This window comes from Tursiops truncatus, chromosome X (genome assembly GCF_011762595.2).
Source record: "Tursiops truncatus isolate mTurTru1 chromosome X, mTurTru1.mat.Y, whole genome shotgun sequence".
NCBI lineage: Eukaryota > Metazoa > Chordata > Mammalia > Artiodactyla > Delphinidae > Tursiops > Tursiops truncatus.
The window spans coordinates 116,792,137-116,811,497 of record NC_047055.1 but is presented as its reverse complement, the minus strand read 5'-3'; the positions used below and the strand labels follow the sequence as shown (position 1 = coordinate 116,811,497).

The window sequence follows — 19,361 nt, the reverse complement described above, 5'->3', positions numbered from 1 at the left end:
CGTCCTTTCCAAAACTGAGACCAATCAGGGAGGAAGCCTTGAGGTTCCTCAGGAAGGAAACACAGTATGTAACTCTGGGAGAGCCCAGGGTTGGGGTGTGCGGGGGCGGGGAGAAAAGCACTGGTCTGCTGCAACGTTGTTCCCCCTGCTGGGATCCGGTTGTTGTTTGGGGGTTTCTTGTTGTTGAGACAAGCCCCAGAACCCAGGAGCTGAGAAAGCTGGTTTTGCTGCAGCCCTGCTGAACTGCTTGCACAGCAACTTACACAGCACGCCCTGGCCATCTGCACATGTGGTTTCAATTTTTCTGGGAGTTGCTTATAGGAAAAAGTCTCTATATGTTACAAAAATGCACGTTTGGAAAGAACTTCTATTTTCTTCCTCTGACTGCCAGGGTTGTGCTAAATGTCCCGTTCACCCTCCTCCAAAATAATTCAGGGTTGCTATCGCAAAAACAAAAATGGATTGCTGGGCGGCAGGGAGCGCTGGAGGAGAGCTGCTATCTTTCAATGATTCGTTATAAAAGGTTTTACTTTGTGAAGATTCCGCCTATTTGCCTTTACAAAACATTTGGGGTTTTGTCTGTGTGTTTTCAGATAAACCCTGTTTCCCCGCACCACTTGGTGCTGGTTCAGGCTGATGGCCACCCCCGGACTACCCCCCTCCTCCCCGCACCCAGCTCCTCTCTTCCAGGTAGAAAGGGATTTTTCTTCCCTATTCAGGAAGTCTCTGAGTTCTTCTCAAGCATAGCCTGGCTATGCAATAATTACAGATTATTTTTAACGCCAAAGATACAGCCTTACTGTTTTGGATTTATGAAGCCTCAGTTGACGCACGTGGTAGCCACTGTTTACAGTCTGAGGAATGTCCTTCATGTTTTAAAATGCATTTCCACGCACACGTGTATGTGGACACACATTTACTCCTTTACATTTTCCACATAATTGTAATTAGATTATCCTATATGCTTTTTACACTTGTCTTGGAGATCTTTCCATTTCAGCAGAATAGCTCTGTCCCTTTATTTACTACTGCATAGCATTCCATAAATATTTCATGCCAAAAGTATTTCATTATTCCCCTAACGATGGAGGCAGAATGTTACCATTTTCTTTTACTACTACAAAAATACTGCAGTCCCTAGATCTCTCCATATGGCTTCCTGCACATATTGAAACCAAGTCCCCCTAAAACTGAGTTCCTCCACCAAGTTTATGATTAACCTCTGTCCAAAATTTTATTCCCTTTCTTGTCCTGAACCTGTTCCCCTCAGACTGAGGGGTATCAAAGACAAGGGGGGATTCAAGCCATGTACAAGCCCCTGTGTCCCTGTCCTTTGAAGTAAAAGCCTTTTGCTTTAGTCTCCCAGGCCTCCCTGAGTCTCAAAAGACTGTCTCAAGAGTTAACGATTGGGAAATGTGAAGATGTAGAAACAAAGAATATTATAATGTTGCGTGGGAAAACTGGTGACACTTTAGACTATAAACCAGCTACCAGCAGAATCACTGAACTCCCAGCTCCCTAAAAGATACAGCTAAAGGTCTGACACACGTGCCTAAGCTGTTTTTACAGGAAGCAGACCTGCACCAGATGAAAACTGCTAACTGCAAGCATGTAGACCCTAGACTGGTCAAAACCTGAAGGTTGATGATGCTTGAAACTTCATCTTGATGCCAACCAATCCAAGAATTGTGCACGAGCTCATCAGGCAACCTGCAGCGCCCTCCCTCACACTGCCTTTAAAACCCCTCCCCTGAAGGCCATTGGAGAGTTTGGGTCATTTGAGCATGAGCTACCCGTTCCCCTTGCTTGGTGCCCCGCAATAAACGCTATACTTTCCTTCACCACAACCTGGTGTCAGTAGATTGGCTTTACTGTACAGGCGAGTGGACCCAAATTTGGTTCAGTGACAATATGCAAATATTTCTGGAGGCGAGATTCCTAAGAGTGGACATGCTGGGTCCAAGTTGTGCTCATACACACTTGATCATTTCTATGGAACTAAAGACACACACAAGAGTGGGTACAGGGCTTCCCTGGTGGCGCAGTGGTTGAGAATCCGCCTGCCGATGCAGGGGACACGGGTTCGTGCCCCGGTCCGGGAAGATCCCACATGCCGCGGAGCGGCTGGGCCCGTGAGCCATGGCCGCTGAGCCTGTGCGTCCGGAGCCTGTGCTCCACAACGGGAGGGCCACAACAGTGAGAGGCCCGCGTACCGCAAAAAAAAAAAAAAAAAAGAGTGGGTACAAGTCAAACAAGAATCCCAAATGAGATCAATGGATGGTCTCAATGTTGATTTCCTGGTTGTGATATCGTACTACAGTTTTTTTGTTTTTTTAAATTTATTTTTGGCTTGTTGGGTCTTCGTTGCTGAGCACGGGCTTTCTCTAGTTGCAGAGAGCGGGGGCTACTCTTCGTTGCAGTGCACAGGCTTCTCATTGCAGCGGTTTCTCTTGCTGTGGAGCACGGGCTCTAGGCACACTGTCTTCAGTAGTTGTGGCTCACAGGCTCTAGAGCACAGGCTCAGTAGCTGTGGCACACAGGCTTAGCTGCTCCGTGGCATGTGGGATCTTCCCGCACCAGGGCTTAAACCCGTGTCCCCTGCATTGGCAGGCGGATTCTTAACCACTGTGCAACAAGGGAAGTCCTGTACTACAGTTTTGCACAAAGTTATCATTGGGGGAAACTGGGCAAAGCTATAGGAGATCTTTCTGTATTATTTCTTGCAACTGCATGTGAATCTATAATTATTAATTAATTAAGCTGTTCACTTAAAATTGAAACACTGCCAAACTGCCCTCCGGCTCTATTATTTGCCGAATTAACCGAGAAGGCCATAAGCATATACATTGTTCACTACTGCGTCAGGAAAGATTTGAAGAACAATGCAGCTTGTATTTGGCAGAGAGGGAGAAATTTACTCCCAATGTAGACTGCTGACAAGGAGTTAAACAGAGGGGTGCAGTGGGAAAGCTAGATACCATTCCATTCTTTCTGAGCAAAATCTTCATAGTAGAGATTTTATTTACTTTTCATTAAATTCCAAGAAGATAAGGTTTTTGCATATTCAAATTTAACTTGATTGCCCGAAATGACAATAAAGAAGATTGCCAGGTTGTTGCCTTAGTACCTGGGAGGGAATTAATCACCATTTTATCTTCTCATTATATTTATAATGTTGATCAACACCTGTGGACATTGGAGGATGGGAACTGATTTTTTTTAAACTATTTAACAGCAGTTCTAGTCAGGAATTAGAAAACCACTACAAGGGAAGTTCATGCATTTTTAAGGATCTACATAGGGATAAAGTTGAATTACATGTATATGAGCTGGGATTATAGAGAAATAGGTTGGCTTACAAAAAGCCACAAGAGCAGAACAATCTTACCAGCTTCGAGTCAGTCTCTGTGTGTGTCTGCATGTTCAGGAAACTTGGCCCAGGTTAGGTAAGAAAAAAGAATTCTGGCCTGTAGCAGCAGTAAGGCCATAACCCTCTTTATCACGTGCAGACTTAACACTAGCCACTGCCCCACCCCTAGATGTCCATGGCTGACATCATTCATGGATTATAAGACTTTCCTCCCGAGGCCTTGGGGAGCCTTGACAGTCACCTCCAATCAGTCGAAGTCGGCCCAGGAGCTGAAACCTCTTGTCAATCCAGCTGGCAATCTTTCTAGCACAAAACCTTTAAAAACCTAAAGGTGCACGTCTCCTCTGGTCATTTGGAATGATCTGCTTTTCCTGCGAAACTCCTATCTGAGTTGTGCTCGCCTAACTGGCTCTGCATATGCTGAGCTGGCTGATGTCGTGACTTTAGAAAGCTGTCACTCACTCTTACTCCATCGACCAGCGCAGTAAGATTCAAACAAGGGTGTGTTTTTAAAAAAACTGGCATAATGCAGTATTCTTGAGGAAACAATTGGGCAAATCGAAATTGAGAGAGGGTCTCCGTAACAGTAAGTCTGAACTCTTCAAAAATGCCAGTGGGGTGGGGTAAAAGACAAAAGTGGTGGAGGAGGTTTCCAGATGAAAGGAGAATGAAGACACTTGATCGTTAAATGACATGATCCTTGACTGGGTCCTGATTGCGGACGACAAGACATAAAAGACATCAAAGCCACAACCGTGGAAATTTAAATACAGACGTTTATCGGATACTCATAGTGCATCAATATCAAATTTCCTGTGTGTGATCACTGCATCACCCGCAGTTATGTCAAAGAAGCTGTGTCCTTAGGAGATGCTCGCTGAAGGGGTCAGTACGGAGACGCGCGGGAGCGTGACGCAGGGGGAGAAATGCATGCCCCTATGTACACGTTTTGCACCAAATAGAAAAAGTTAACGCAAGCCCTACAGTCAAAAAGCTTGAGTATATATAAAGCCCACATTGCCCACTCTGCTTACAAGCCATTGTCATTCCTCATAAACCCAGCAGTCCCATGTCCCAGGACCTTGGGCTGATGGGGAACACTGTTCTCATTGCACAATTATGCAGGGTCCTAAAACAAACAAACCACAGCCTGTCTTTATCAAAATTTTTGATATTTTGGTCATCAGGGGATTTTTTCCCTTAACATTTGTATTTTCTAATATTGCACTAAAATTTTTCTCCCAATGATCACATTTTTGGTGCCCCCTTAAATTTTTTGCCTCACTCACTTCCTCCTAATCCTAGCCCCGGTGAAGAATGACGATGTCGACAGTTTACTCACAAATGATTCATTAAAAAAAATATATGTGTATAGGTATTCATTATACATGGGCTTACTCATATACATATATATTATATAGGTGTGTGTACGCACCTGCACACATACATACGTACACACACACACAAAGACATAAGCAAATGTGGCAAAATCCTATCAATTGACGAACTGAAGCGACAGATGTACAAATATTCATTGTATTATTCTTGTAATTTTTCTGTAAGCAGAAAGATTTTCAAGATATAACAATGGCAGGGGAAGAAATTAATAAATGAAAATAAAAACCTGATATACATTTTTTTATAGGTTAAACTCATGTTGAAAAATGAAGCTGCTATTTTGAGCATGACCTGGGTCTTGTCCTGGTACTGACTCTGCTAAAGGAAGGAGATGATGTATTTCACATGCAAACGTCCCTGCAGGAGCGGCCCCTGGCGAGGATTTGTGATGGGAGGAAACGTGAGGTCCTCCAGCGCCGCCCCCCCCCCCAGAGCGCCCTTCCCTGACAAGGATTCATCCCTCAGGCAATGTCTCTGAAGCGTCAGCTCTCCTCTTTGTGTTAAGCGCATAAAACTGTCTCAGCAATGAGCGTTGTTACTGAAAAAAGTATTATCTGTAAACCTCAGGTTTGTTTGACATGGCAATATTAGAAATATCAGGGAGGAGGATTACTTTGGGAGAAATGGTTCCTTAATAAAATATGAACAAAAACTTAGAGATGTTGAATGACGTACCCAACCTTTTAAATAATTTATGGGCTTTTCAAAGAGTTGAGGTTTACATCTTCAAGTGACACAGGCAAGCTTATTTTTTTTTAAATAATGGGTCAAGGCAGATGATGGATACAGTTAGATAAATGATGGATGGACAGACAGACGACAGACAGACACATGGTATGTAGATAGATATATTAGATGTCTATATAGAGAGACAGATGGCGTATGAACAGATAATATGTGGTATTTGGCTATGCAAATACTTTTCCCTTAAAATGATTCATTATATATATATTTAAAATTATTTTATATTATTTGAAATAGTTTTCTTAATCAGTAAATATCACTTCTGAACATCTAAGAAATAATTCAAACATTTTAAAAGATTTGTAAAAAATGAAGTTCAGGGCTTCCCTGGTGGTGCAGTGGTTGAGAGTCTGCCTGCCGATGCAGGGGACACAGGTTCATGCCCCGGTCCGGGAAGATCCCACATGCCTCGGAGCGGCTGGGCCCGTGAGCCATGGCCGCTGAGCCTGCGCGTCCGGAGCCTGTGCTCCGCAAAGGGAGAGGCCACAACAGTGAGAGGCCCGCGTACCCAAAAAAAAAAAAAAAAAAAAAAAAAAAAAAAATGAAGTTCACACTAGTATTATTTAAAATAGCAAGAAATTAGAAATAATCTAAGTATCCAACAATATGGAAATAGCTAAGAAATATGATACAGCCATTTTGAAGGGTAGTTTCAAAGGGTTTGAAACTTAGAAAATCATTACAACATACTTTGTGGGGAAAGCAGGAATGAAAACATACTTTTATAGCAAAAATAAACAAATGAGACCCAGTCAAACTTATAAGCTTTTGCACAGCAAAGGAAACAAAACAAAAAGACAACCTACAGGATGGGAAAAAATATTTGCAAACGATGCAACCGACAAGTGCTTAATTTCCAAAATATACAAACAGCTCATACAACTCAGTATCAAAAAAACAAACAACCCAATCAAAAAATGGGCAGAGGGGGCTTCCCTGGTGGTGCAGTGGTTGAGAGTCCACCTGCTGATGCAGGGGACACAGGTTGGTGCCCTGGTCTGGGAGGATCCCACATGCCGCAGAGCGGCTGGGCCTGTGAGCCATGGCCGCTGGACCTGCACGTCCAGAACAGTATGTAGGTTCTTTAAAAAACTAAAACTAGAGTTGCCGTATGACCCAGCAATCCCACTCCTGGGCATATATCTGAAGAAAACTCTGATTTAAAAAGATACATGCAACCCAGTGTTCACTGCAGCTCTATTTACAATAGCCAAGACATGGAAGCAACCTAAATGTCCATCGACAGATGAATGGATAAAGAAGATGTGGTACGTATATACAAAGGAATACTACTCAGCCATAAAGAAGAATGAAATAATGCCATTTGCAGCCACATGGATGGACCTAGAGATGATCATACTAAGAAAGACAGAGAAAGACAAATACCATATGATATCACTTGTATGTGGAATATAAAATATGACACAAATGAACTTACGAAACAGAAACAGACTCAGACACAGAAAACAAACTTACGGTTACCAAAGGGGAAAGGGTGTGGGGGAGGGATAAAGTAGGAGTTTGAGATTAGCAGATACACACTACTATATATAAAATAGATAATAAACAAGGACCCACTGTAGAGCCCAGGGAACTATATTCAATATCCTGTAATAAACCATAATGGAAAAGAATATGGAAAACAATAGACATATGTATGTATCACTGGATCACTTTGCTGTACACCAGAAACAAACACAACAATGTAAATCAACTATACTTCAATTAAAAAAATACTTTTGTAATAGGATTGCTACATATATATATATATATATATATATATATTTTTTTTTTTTTTTTTTTTTTTTTTTTTTGCAGTACGCAGGCCTCTCACTGTTGTGGCCTCTCCCGTTGTGGAGCACAGGCTCCGGACGCACAGGCTCAGTGGCCACGGCTCACGGGCCCAGCCGCTCTGCAGCATGTGGGATCTTCCCGGACTGGGGCACGAACCCGTGTCCCCTGCATCGGCAGGCGGACTCTCAACCACTGCGCCACCAGGGAAGCCCAGGATTGCTATATTAAATCAGTCAAAGAAACAAACAGAAAACCATCATGATGTACTGAAAATACACTGGAAAAAAGTCACTAAAACCTTAATAGTAAAAATTAAATAATAAATGTTAGATACACACATGAATAGTTCTTTTAAAATCCTGTCACCCAGCCAGGGACCTTGCCTAATCAACTTATCTAAAATAGTGGCTCTCACCATCACTCTTTACCCTAATCTCCTTCATTTTTCTTCTTATTTCCTGACATGATGACACGTGTATGCTTATTCCTTGTTGCCTCCACTAACACATAAGCTTTTCGAGGGCAAGGACCTTGTCTTTTTCACAGCCTCAAACCATGTCTGGCACATAACAGATACTGAGTAAAAATGTGTGAATGAATGAATGGAGAAGTTACCCTAGAGCACTTCAAATATGACTGAAATTGTGAGAAATCACACCACTTTGGGAATAAAACATTCCACATCCTGTGAAAAAAATGAAATAATCTATATTAGTGCTCAGAACCCCCCAAAGCAAGCCTTATAATCTCATCTAAACTAGATGATTCATCTGAGGGTCTAACTCTAGCTTGATGGACTGGAAGGCTCAGAGGGAATCTAAAGACTATCTCATGCCCAATCACAAATGCTAAAACATCACAACCCCAAGATGCAGGGATCTGGACTTGTTCTGCATCCGTTCTGGATCCAGAAGGCTCGGTTCTGGTGAGTGATTCACACACGCACACACCCCTACCAGAGTTCGGAGGTTCGTACAAACGATTCGTGAAATCCATGGTCCGACGTTTCAGAAAGTGAATGCCACAGCAGGATTCTAGACAGACTGAACCCCCTAGGACATCCTGGGGCTTAACACAGACTTCAGACATTCAGCAAGATGCAGGTTGACCACAAAATGCACTCTCGAGAACACTTTGAAGATAGAAAGCCTCCAATTCCTGCATATTCTATCATATGTATTTTAATTTAGCAGTATTTTCCTTTAAAGTTTCTGCCTTTGATATTATGATTAGAAAAGAGCTTCCCTCTCATGTACGTTCACGAAAATTTTATTCCAGTATTTTATACTATCGTTTAAAATGTTTTAACATTTTTCAAAAACCAAAATTCGTTTTTAGATGATTATGTGAAATAAGAATTTAATCTTTATCCCCAAATAGTTAACTAATTAAGATTAACTTATGTGATATTCCAGAGTTGTGAAAATCAGAAAAGGTCCTGAACAGTATTAACAGAAATATAATGCTAGCTACATGTGTAATTGAAAATTGGACTGTAGTCACGCTTAAAAAGTAAAAAGAAGTGAAATTAATAATGAAATATACCTAATATATTCAAAATATTATCATTTCCATGCGTAATCAACATCAACCAGGACCTCAGTAAGTGCAAGTCTCAATTAACTGTGATGGTTTAAAGTATTTGGCTTTTTTATATATAAAATAAAACACAAGAAAATAAAATTTTAGCAGAGATTTATTCATGGAAGGAAAGAAAGAAAGGGGGAAGAAGGGAAGAACTAAATCAGGAACCCATCTTCGAATACTCATATTCATCCTAATCTTACCCACCCAGATTTATATGTGTCTACACGCTATTCAGAATGGTGATCCTTAATCAAAGATCATGAATCTTGAAAAACAGCCTATTAATTTCACCCTACTTCACAATTTTTTAAAGTTTCTTAACAGCAAGAGCTAAAAACAGAAAAGTTCCTGATTGCCCCTTGGTTAAAGAGAACATTAAACTAACCAGGAGTTTTCATTCCCCACGTGTGCCAGTCCATCAGGGATGTGCTCTAACTAGCTTAGCTCATTTGAGAGTCTAGCTGTTGGGTGTTACACTAGGGAGTCTAGCTGTTGGGTGTCTATACTAGGTACTCTGGGTACAGCAGGCAACAACCTGTTTATTTCCAAGTATCTTCCCGTGGACAGTTGGGACTACTGGTATAGGAGGAATTTTTCCAGTGGCTCCGGCAGATACAGTTTGTGGATGGTCTGATGACAGGTGCGACCCAAGCACTTCCGGACACACAGGCGGCACAGCTGGGAAAGAGCAGGCGGGCCTGAGGGAGGAATTAAAACGCGCGGTCACAGAGGCGGTGTCAGGAGATGTGCTGGGGCCTGACAGTCAGGCCACAGGGACCTCCTGGCTCTAGCTGCCCATGCGGCGGTGCTGGCTGGGTCCCCACTCACACTCGGCAGGGACCTCCATTCTCGCAAGGATCCCAGCTCAGCAGAGGATCTGGAGAAAGGATCCAACTCACTTAGACCCCATTGTACCCTGAACCTCAGTCTCATGGGGTCTCATGGAGTCACCGTGCCCAACCAAGGCTTTGAGTCCCGAAGGAGAGCAAACTAACCAGTGTCCAAAATATGGGTGAATAGGCTGACTGAACATTTGGCTGGGATCCGTGTCACACAGGGGCATTTGTAATAATGCCCCATTATTTCCTTACCTGACTGTATCAATAAAGATGGATGCAAGTAGACGCATGTGATTACTGGACTAGACAAAGTTTTCCTTTTCAAGAAAATCCTATTGTCACAGCGTCTAGCACCCCATGAGAAACGGTGACTACACAGGCAAGTAAGTAGCTGCATGACACGTGGGTTGATATTGCCAAGGAGCACCCACGTGACAGAACGCTACCTGGAGGAGCAGACCATCGCCCTTCCTTAAAACCTTGGGAAGCGAGAATGCAAAGTGTCTCTCCTGTCACACAACTGAGTGACCTCTGACATAGCTGCTGTTCATCCTTCTAGAGCAAGCAGCTGTATTTATGAAGACAGAGACAGAGGAACTTGTTTACAAGAAATATGAATCCTGGACCTGGAAACATTTTTGATGCAAGCAAACAGGAAACGTGACAACTGCTATAAACCATATTCTCGGCTAACAGTTGTTAAGTGTCCCGTCTTTCCAAACTGGGAGCCGGTAAGGAAGGTCCTAATTCTTCCAGTAGAGGTTCAAATCAAAGAACAATCATTAATGACACAGACTACTGGAAATAAGCTAGACCCATCTTACTCAAAGTGACCTCAGACTGGCAGCATCAGCTTCACCTGAGAGCCTGGTGGCCGTGCAGCGTCTGGGACCCCACCCCAGAGCTCCAGAATCAGAATCTGCGTTTTAAGGAGACCCCCAGGTGATTCATATGCACTTTGAAGCTTAAGAAGCACTTGTCTGGAGAGTATTCCTAAAACTATTGAACCAAGCATCCCACCTGGAAGGTATACAAGACGTGGGGGCATTTTCACAAGATGGAACTGGTGAGTGAAATTAAACTCTTCCTCATTAGAAACTGTTTCAGAAGATTCAGGATTGGGGCATCAGAACATTAAGAGTGCACATTGGGGCTTCCCTGGTGGCGCAGTGGTTGAGAGTCCGCCTGCCGATGCGGGGGACGCGGGCTCGTGCCCCGGTCCGGGAAGATCCCACATGCCGCGGAGCGGCTGGGCCCGTGAGCCATGGCCGCTGAGCCTGGGCGTCCGGAGCCTGTGCTCCGCAACGGGAGAGGCCCGCATACCGCAAAAAGACAACAAAACAAAACAAAACAAAACAAAGAGTGCACATTGGAAACTTATAGTTACCAAAGGGGAAGAAAGGGAGGGATAAATTAGGACTGCGGGGTTAACAGATACACACTACTATATATAAAATAGATAAACTACAAGGACCTACTATATAGCACAGGGACCTACACTCAATATTTTGTAATAAACTATAAGGGAAAAGAATCTGAAAAAGGATATCTATACACACACACATAATACTTCATATATAGCTGAATCACTGTGCTGTACGCCTGCAACACATTATAAATCAAGTATACTCCAATAATAAAAAAAGACAGTGCAAGTTGGAATCCTATTCCTTGGTTAGCATCCTAGACCTACTTTTTAGTAGCCGTGTAACCTTCTGAAAGCCCATCTCTTCATGCCCCTCATTTCCCGCTTGCAGCTGGGATAGCACCAGTTACTATAAAGTTCTCATGGCTTTAAAGTTTTGAGAATTCAGTGAGATGAATCTATGTTTCAGACCTAGCTCAGCGTCTGACACGTGGAAAGCTGAATAATTATTATTACTTTAATAGTCTCCCGAGCATACAAACGCTCAGAAGAGGCTCAGATAGTGTTCTCTTTCTGTAGGGACACAGCACGGTTCTCTTTAGAATCTGGGATATGAAGCCTTGTAGACGCCACCTTCCCTCCTCTAGCGTCTAGAGATGCTTTAGCCCATGTGGACATGGGCGTGGGGCAATGCAGAGCGCAAACCCACCTACTCCCTGAGCTGGAGAACAGGCAAACAACCTCACCGCTTAGTTCAGTTTCTGAAAGACACACTCCGTGTCCACCCGACCATCTCTACTCAAGTATTTTTCATTTTCCCTGAACTGCCTCCAAAAATTACAAAGCAGAGTTTTGGTCTGCTCAATCACGTGCTTATGCCAGGATAGATAAGACAGCCCAGCCCTTTCACCAAAGTTCTCTGATTATTTTCTTGTTAATGCAAACACAAAGCAACATACCAGTGGTATGTAAATGTCCCTTTGTTATAAGTGAATACGCCCAGCGGACAAAAATCCCATCTCTGAGATGCTAGGACTTGCCCCCTCCCACGTGCCACTCCCAATTAAAAAGACGCAAAGGAAAGGGTAAGAGAGTCTAGAGGGGAGACTGGAAGGAGAGAGGGCGAATGTGCCTGTGGAAGAGAAGCGGACGCCCAGCCCTTCCTTACCTTCCCGGAGCAGAAGCGCCTGCTGCGCGCCGCTTTTCGGAGCTGCCAGATCAAGTGCACTCTTGCCCTGAGCGTTTTTGCACTTGAGGCTGGCCCCGTAGTCTATCAGCAGGTGGATGATTTCCACGCTGTTCTGCTTCGCAGCAGCATGGAGGGGGGTGTCCAGCCACTGGCCGTGGTCAACATTGGCTCCTTAACAAAGCAGATGACCACAAGTCAACACCCAGGGTTAATGGAGAAACACTACGAGCCTGAGATGCGCTAGCCATCGATAAAGACATCTTAAACGTCATGACATATGTGACAAATCTTTGAAAATATATGACTGAAGCTCAGACCCCCAGCAACGCCTACTGTTTCCAAACACCCTGATGAGAAAAGTATCGAATAAAGATATTTTTAGTTATTTTAAATGCTTCACTTGCCTTCCCACAGGAACTGTGTGACAGAGAAAATTAAATCTTTGCAGCTCCTTTTACATAGTTATTTTGTTTTTTGGCAAAGGACACAGCTAGGTTTACTGGGTATTTACATTATTCTGGGCTCGAAAAAAAAGTTTTCTGAATTACTATAGGGAGTGGTAAATGATAGGGGATAAAAAAAAGACAAAAAAAATCTTAGAGACAAAAATTCTTATTTAAAGTTTCTTAATACAATCTCGACCTTTACGTCAGTGGCTAAGTTTGGGGAATCTTTAACCAAATAATACTTTCAAGACCTTTCACTTTTCCCTGGACTCTCAGTTTCTGTACATGCCTCTGAGAATTAAGCAACTAATTTTGCAGGGTTGATCTAAAGTACTCTATGACAAATGTCTGCTGTTTTTACTAGCCAGCATCTTCCTGGTAACCACACCTAGATTTCCCTCTGGGGAACCATCTCTCGTGATTCCCAGCTCATGTGCTTCCAGTGAAGCCCAACAACTGCAGTGTACACTGAAATCTAGGCCTAAGCCAGTCTGTATATTGTATTCCCTTGGCCACCATGATTGGTTCAGAAATGGGCATGTGACTTAAAAAGAGCCAGTGAAATACAATTGGTTGTTTTCCCCTAGGATTTATGGGAAAGAGACTCTTGCTCTCTCTTCAGACCACCAAGGAGAACCATACCAGGTAAATGGAGCCAATATCAAAAGAAGCAGAACTGAGAACTACAGACACTCATCTCTGAAGTTGTTTTAACCATTTAGATATCAAATGCTGTCAGAATTTTGTCCAGCCTGACAAGCACTTCGCCTCTGAAGCCATGGAAAACCAACGAGGTTAACTGGTTCTTCTCATGAGAAGACTTCTGGAAGTTACCTAATTCTAGAAGCTTCTTCACACAGTCTAGCCTCTGATAGGTGCAAGCCACATACAGGGGAGTTCCAAGGTGAGGCACTTCCTGGTCAATGTTAACGTTATTTGCCAGCAGAATCTCCATGCACTCTCTATTACCTGGTGGAACACAAGACAAGCTCACTCAAGTAAGGGAAATATTAACGATTCACAGAATTATAAGATTGCTTATCTGGAATGGGCTTTAGAAACAACCTAGATTTTTTTTTTCAGCAGGAAAAAAATTTGGGAGGTGGGGGAAATCTTAGAAATCTCCAAAATAAAAAGATTAGAAAGAAGAGCATGCCCATGCACCACCCCCTGCCCCGCTGACATTCTTCCCTGCAGCCTTGAGGTACCTCCAACCAAACTAAGGGTTCCAAGGAACACGGCTGAAATCACTCTCTATGAGTCACCGGATTACAGGCAGAGGTTACAAGACCCAGGGGAATAAATGACTCGTGCTCTTATTACCCTGAAAAGCCAGTGCTCAAATCCAAGGCCCAGCCCTGATCCATCCATCTCCATTACAAATCTCTCCTTCTCTTCCTGGCCCATGCATGTAAGATTGGGTGGATGGTCACGCCATGCACCTCCTTATTTTGGTCAACTTGTAAGACTCCTGTGAGAATTAATAAAAAGCCTCAAGTATAGAATCTATTTAAATGCACTTTCAAGTTTAGTGGCCAACAAGAACTAGATAAGTAAGCATTCTCCTTGGAGAGTTCACCCAGTGAAGAGACAGACGTGATTAATTTGCAGAATATGAATGATTTGTTTGGGAGCAAATGCTTCTGAGGTATTGATGGGAGTTTTATAGAGAGTTGGTTCTTATTTGAAGGTTGAAATGTTTCCTAAAAAAAACAAAATCTTATCATCACTGATTAGCTTAACCAACCTTTTTTTCAGAGATGACACCAAACTAAGCTTCATCTCAGCCTGCTTGATTCATCACAAATTCTGAATTAAGCACAATTATGCATTAAAATCTACAAGGCTTCCGTGAACTCCAACTACTTTACTATTGTTCACATAAGTAAATTTTATATTATAGCATTAATCTGTCAAAGTATTGACTCAGACTGACCCCTCTTATTCCTAGAGGTTTAAAGCTGTAAGAATCCAGAAATATCTAATCAGGACCTAAAACTGCCTGGTAAATTCAGTGTATCTAATAAACATTTAAAAGCATAATTCCTGGGCTTCCCTGGTGGCGCAGTGGTTGAGAGTCCGCCTGCTGATGCAGGGGACACGGGTTCGTGCCCCGGTCCGGGAAGATCCCACATGCCGCGGAGCAGCTGGGCCCATGAGCCATGGCCGCTGAGCCTGCGCGTCCGGAGCCTGTGCTCCGCAACGAGAAAGGCCACAACAGTGAGAGGCCCGCGCACTGTAAAAAAAAAAAAAAAAAAAAAAAAAAAAAAAAAAAAAAGCGTAATTCCTGTCTTTCTTTTTTCCAAAAGAAACTGAGCCTAGCTTGAGTTAAATTTAAGTGTTCTCAGGAAGTTTTAAAAAAATGAATATATAAAAGTCAAATGATTGGCACTAATATAATAGTATCTAAAATAATGAATTTGCTATTCATCCTTCCACTCTGTGGACATTGGTCCCTCACATGTTTTTATGATACAGAAAAAAATATGTAGAGACACATGAATTCATCTGTTTATGATAAGCATGTATATACTGGAGGTATATAGATACCAAACACTCCATATATAACCATCCAAGCACTGCAGAATTACTTAATTCAAATCATTACCAACGTTCATCCATTTTTAAGCATTTGGATGGAAATACAGATAATAGATTTTTACTTCAAATCAATATTTTAAAAATTTTAAACACTTTTATACCATTTCCAAAGTAGACTATTTCCCTACAACTTAAAGGGCTTACTTGAAGTCTGGGAAATAATCAGCATCAATTATTAATTAATAAATGTTTGGTAAATATGTACAGGACATCAAAACCATAGATACACAGAGATTTGGGGGTTTTGTATCAGTTATAGTAATCCACTGCAAAAAAAAATTACCAAGTGACATGTTTAACAACCTGGGACAAAACTTTCACTATTGCCTTTTGAAATAAAGACTTTAATTCTCATTATGCCAGTGAAGATCACTGTTCTACAGTGTTCTAACTTCTCCACGGTATTTCTATTTTTTTAATTAAAAAAATTTTTTTTTCTGTTTTGGCCGTGCTATGCAGCTTGCAGGATCTCAGTTCCCCGACCAGGGATTGAACCCGGGCCGTAGCAGTGAAAGCACCGAATCCTAACCACCAGACCCACCAGGGAACTCTCTCCACTGTATTTCTGATCTCAATATAAGAGAATAACTCCACCGCTGGGTAACACAGAAAATGTTGCTCTTTGGGTGTGACCTTTGACAAATGGCGTTGGCCTTTCAATGGCTCTTCTTGTTCATGTCTAGTCTATGCATACAGTTTTAAAATTCCTTAATTTTACTCTTTCCCATCATTTCAAAAGCAACTGAGAACACAGAAATCTAGAATTCACCTCAAGGTTTCCAATGCCACGGTTTTTACAGTTGCAACTTTTTTTCAATAACTAATGACCTTGAGAGCTATCAGCTCATCTAGAGTATATTGCTTGTTGTGCAGTTACCTTTAATCCTCCATTAGAGACACTATCGGTCTGGGCTTTCAAACACTTTCACCACTTATTTTATGGCGGTGGTTGATGTTTTATGGGCTTTGGGGCATGAACTGTTCTTTTCTAGTAAGAACAGAGACATAAACACAGTACAGCTCATGGAAGTTACCCCTGCACTCCTGACTCCACCAGCTGCCGCCCAAACACCAGCAAGGAGCCTCAAGCAAGGCGTGTCGGGAGACTGAGCCCAGGAAAGAGGACATCTGAGGCAGACAGCCATTCCGTGATTCTAAGAGCTGTGTCATGCCCCAGTGGTATTTCCTAAAGATTGAGGTATATTCAAGTTACTGCTGTGGGATTTCTAAGCCACAGCTAGTCTACTGGGGGAAAAGATTTGGGCGATCCTTGCAAAGAAAACCCTCGATGACTGATTCATGCAGGTAGGAGGGAGCCCACCAACGTTCTGTGTGCGACGCGATGCCTCGTTTACCTCTCTTCACTGCCTCGTGGATGGGTGAAGCCAGGTGCACCTCAAGCTGGGCCTTGGCTCCAAACTCCAGCAGCACGTTGACACACGCAGCGCTGCCACTGCAGCAAGCATTGAAGAGGGGCGTGGCTCCGTGAACTGTCACCCCGTTGACCTAACGATGGGCAAAGAGAGAACCAGAGGGTTTGCTATTTCTTTCTCACCATCTCCAAGTGTGCATTCCTATGTATCTGCCTGGAGAAACTTCCCACGCCAGTGAATGAACGAGGGAAGCCCGCATCCTTACAGTATTGTGGGGTTCTTTTAGGTACCAGTAGCCTATCAACTCTCACCTATAAATAGCAATAGTAGCAGAAATGAGGCCAAATAGGACAGTTTTTAAGATGTACTCAGGGGTATTCTAGAGCTTCCTAGCAGCCTCCTAGCTGTGAGGAGTGGTCCTGTATGGTGGATCAGAACATGGTCTCTGGAACAATTAGCTTGCGTTCAAATCCCAGCTCTCTCTCCTTTATGTGCTCAGAGATCTGGTTGGGATACTAACTTTCTGTACCTGGGTTTCCTTATCTGTAAAATGAGGATCATAAAAGAATCGACCTCAGGAGGTTATTGGGCGGATGAGGTGAGTTACTATATGGTAAACACCTAGAACGTTGCCTGGTGCCCAGTAAGCGTTCAAGAGACATTTGCAGGGGCTTCCCTGGTGGCGCAGTGGTTGAGAGTCCGCCTGCCGATGCAGGGGACACGGGTTCGTGACCCGGTCCGGAAGATCCCACATGCCGCGGAGCGGCTGGGCCCGTGAGCCATGGCTGCTGAGCCTGCGCGTCCGGAGCCTGTGCTCCGCAACGGGAGAGGCCACAACAGTGAGAGGCCCGCGTACCGCAAAAAAAAAAAAAAAAAAAAAAAAAAAAAAGAGAGACATTTGCAACAATTATCTCCATGATCTCCATTTTCCATTCATATGGAGCCGACTCCCCGTGCCAATCATGAACAAACATGTCAGGAGCAAAAAGTATTGGAGAAACCATCTAGCCACAAATTTCCTTTCTGGTCCAGTACCATCCACAGAAACTGCATATGCCAAAAGGGAATCCCAAAGAGATCATGACCAGGCGAAATACACAAAGAAAATAGTCATCAACATGGTGTCTCTAACCACCCTCAGTGCCTTCTAGGGATCTGAGGGGCAGGGGAGAACCAGCACAGCTGGGAGGCATCTTTGAGTATTAGCACCAGATTGAAAAGAACATCCTGGAACCAAGGCATTCTGGTGGGGAGGCTCTGGCAGGACATGTAGGACAACGAAGGTTTGATGTCAAGCCATTCTGCCTCAACAACTAAGGACATACGCTTGTGATCACCAGGATACTAAATTTTCTTGTTTCAGAAACAAGATCTATCTCCACAATGCCAGGATAGCCCCCATTCAACTGGAAAGTTAAAGATGAGATGCTAAGATGGCAGAGACGGACAGGGACAAATATGTGTAAATTCATAAACTCTAAGGATTTCTAGGAGGTTGTGATTAATTAGATGGGGAGATGGAAGAAACAGGATGATTCCAGGCTTGGGGCTGGGGAAACCTGGAATATGTTTCACCTGGTCTCTGAGGCTGGGAATCCAAGAGAGGAGCCGCTCCCAGAGGGAAGAACACGATAAGCAGTTTCAGATGCACTGAGTTCGAAGCACCCACGGGACTGCCAATTTTGAGGAATTTTCTACTGATTGATCAACTTTCTTCTATTCCTTCTCTCACTCTGATTTGAAATTTAAATAGTATAATATTTAGTGACTGTTCCCTCATAAGATTGCCAAAGACAAGGGACTACGTCATACTCTCTGTCCCCCACGGAACCTCCCAGAGGCTCCTCTATTTCCCACCTGTGCTACACATAGAAACCCAACTTCCATATAAAATGCAAAGAAGAATCTTCGTTAGGCACTTAAAAACATTATAGCTCGTGAAACAAAGAATACAAGGACTGAGTTCAAAAACGAAAGTAATGGGCTTCTCTGGTGGCGCAGTGGTTGGAAGTCCGCCTGCCGAGGCACGGGACACGGGTTCGTGCCCCAGTCCGGGAAGATCCCACATGCCGCGGAGCGGCTGGGCCCGTGAGCCATGGCCGCTGAGCCTGCACGTCCGGAGCCTGCGCGTCCGGAGCCTGTGCTCCGCAACGGGAGAGGCCGCGACAGTGAGAGGCCCGCGCACCGCGATGAAGAGTGGCCCCCGCTTGCCACAACTAGAGAAAGCCCTTGCACAGAAACGAAGACCCAACACGGCCAAAAATAAATAAATAAAAAATAAAAATAAAGGAATTCCCTTAAAAAAATTTTAAAAAACCAAAGTAACATCACAACAATATCTGGTGACTAAATAAAAGTCCTTGAGATTTTCAAAAGTATTAATTTCAGAATTCTATGCTGATATCTGTACGACATACAGCAGCTCAGTCACTCCTTGAAAAGGAGAGAATTTAAAAATAAGATAAAGTTCATTGCGTAGTGTTTTTCCAATGTATTATTTATTACAAGCTCATTTAGTTTGATAATTTTGCTCAACAAAAATCGTTGTGGGTGTAGCGTGTTGAATTAAGAGTGGTTTTTGATTGCTGTTCTTTTATATTTTTTTTTCATAGTTTTTAAAATTTAATTAAATTTTTTTGGCCGCGTTGCACGGC

At 43.1% G+C, this 19,361-nt stretch overlaps 1 protein-coding gene across 2 annotated transcripts in view; it reads right to left on the bottom strand.

Moving 5' to 3' along the window:
• Positions 1-8,984: 8,984 nt before the first annotated feature.
• Positions 8,985-19,361, bottom strand: part of ASB11 (ankyrin repeat and SOCS box containing 11) — a 28,316-nt gene continuing 17,939 nt past the window's right edge. For both annotated transcript variants that reach the window (XM_004317961.4, XM_073799424.1), the window contains exons 4-7: positions 16,690-16,840; positions 13,568-13,702; positions 12,267-12,458; positions 8,985-9,591 (exon numbers count right to left, since the gene is read on the bottom strand). In XM_004317961.4, the coding sequence (XP_004318009.1) occupies positions 9,467-9,591; positions 12,267-12,458; positions 13,568-13,702; positions 16,690-16,840 (603 nt within the window). In that variant the 3' untranslated portion in view covers positions 8,985-9,466. The remainder of the gene's footprint in view (positions 9,592-12,266; positions 12,459-13,567; positions 13,703-16,689; positions 16,841-19,361) is intronic.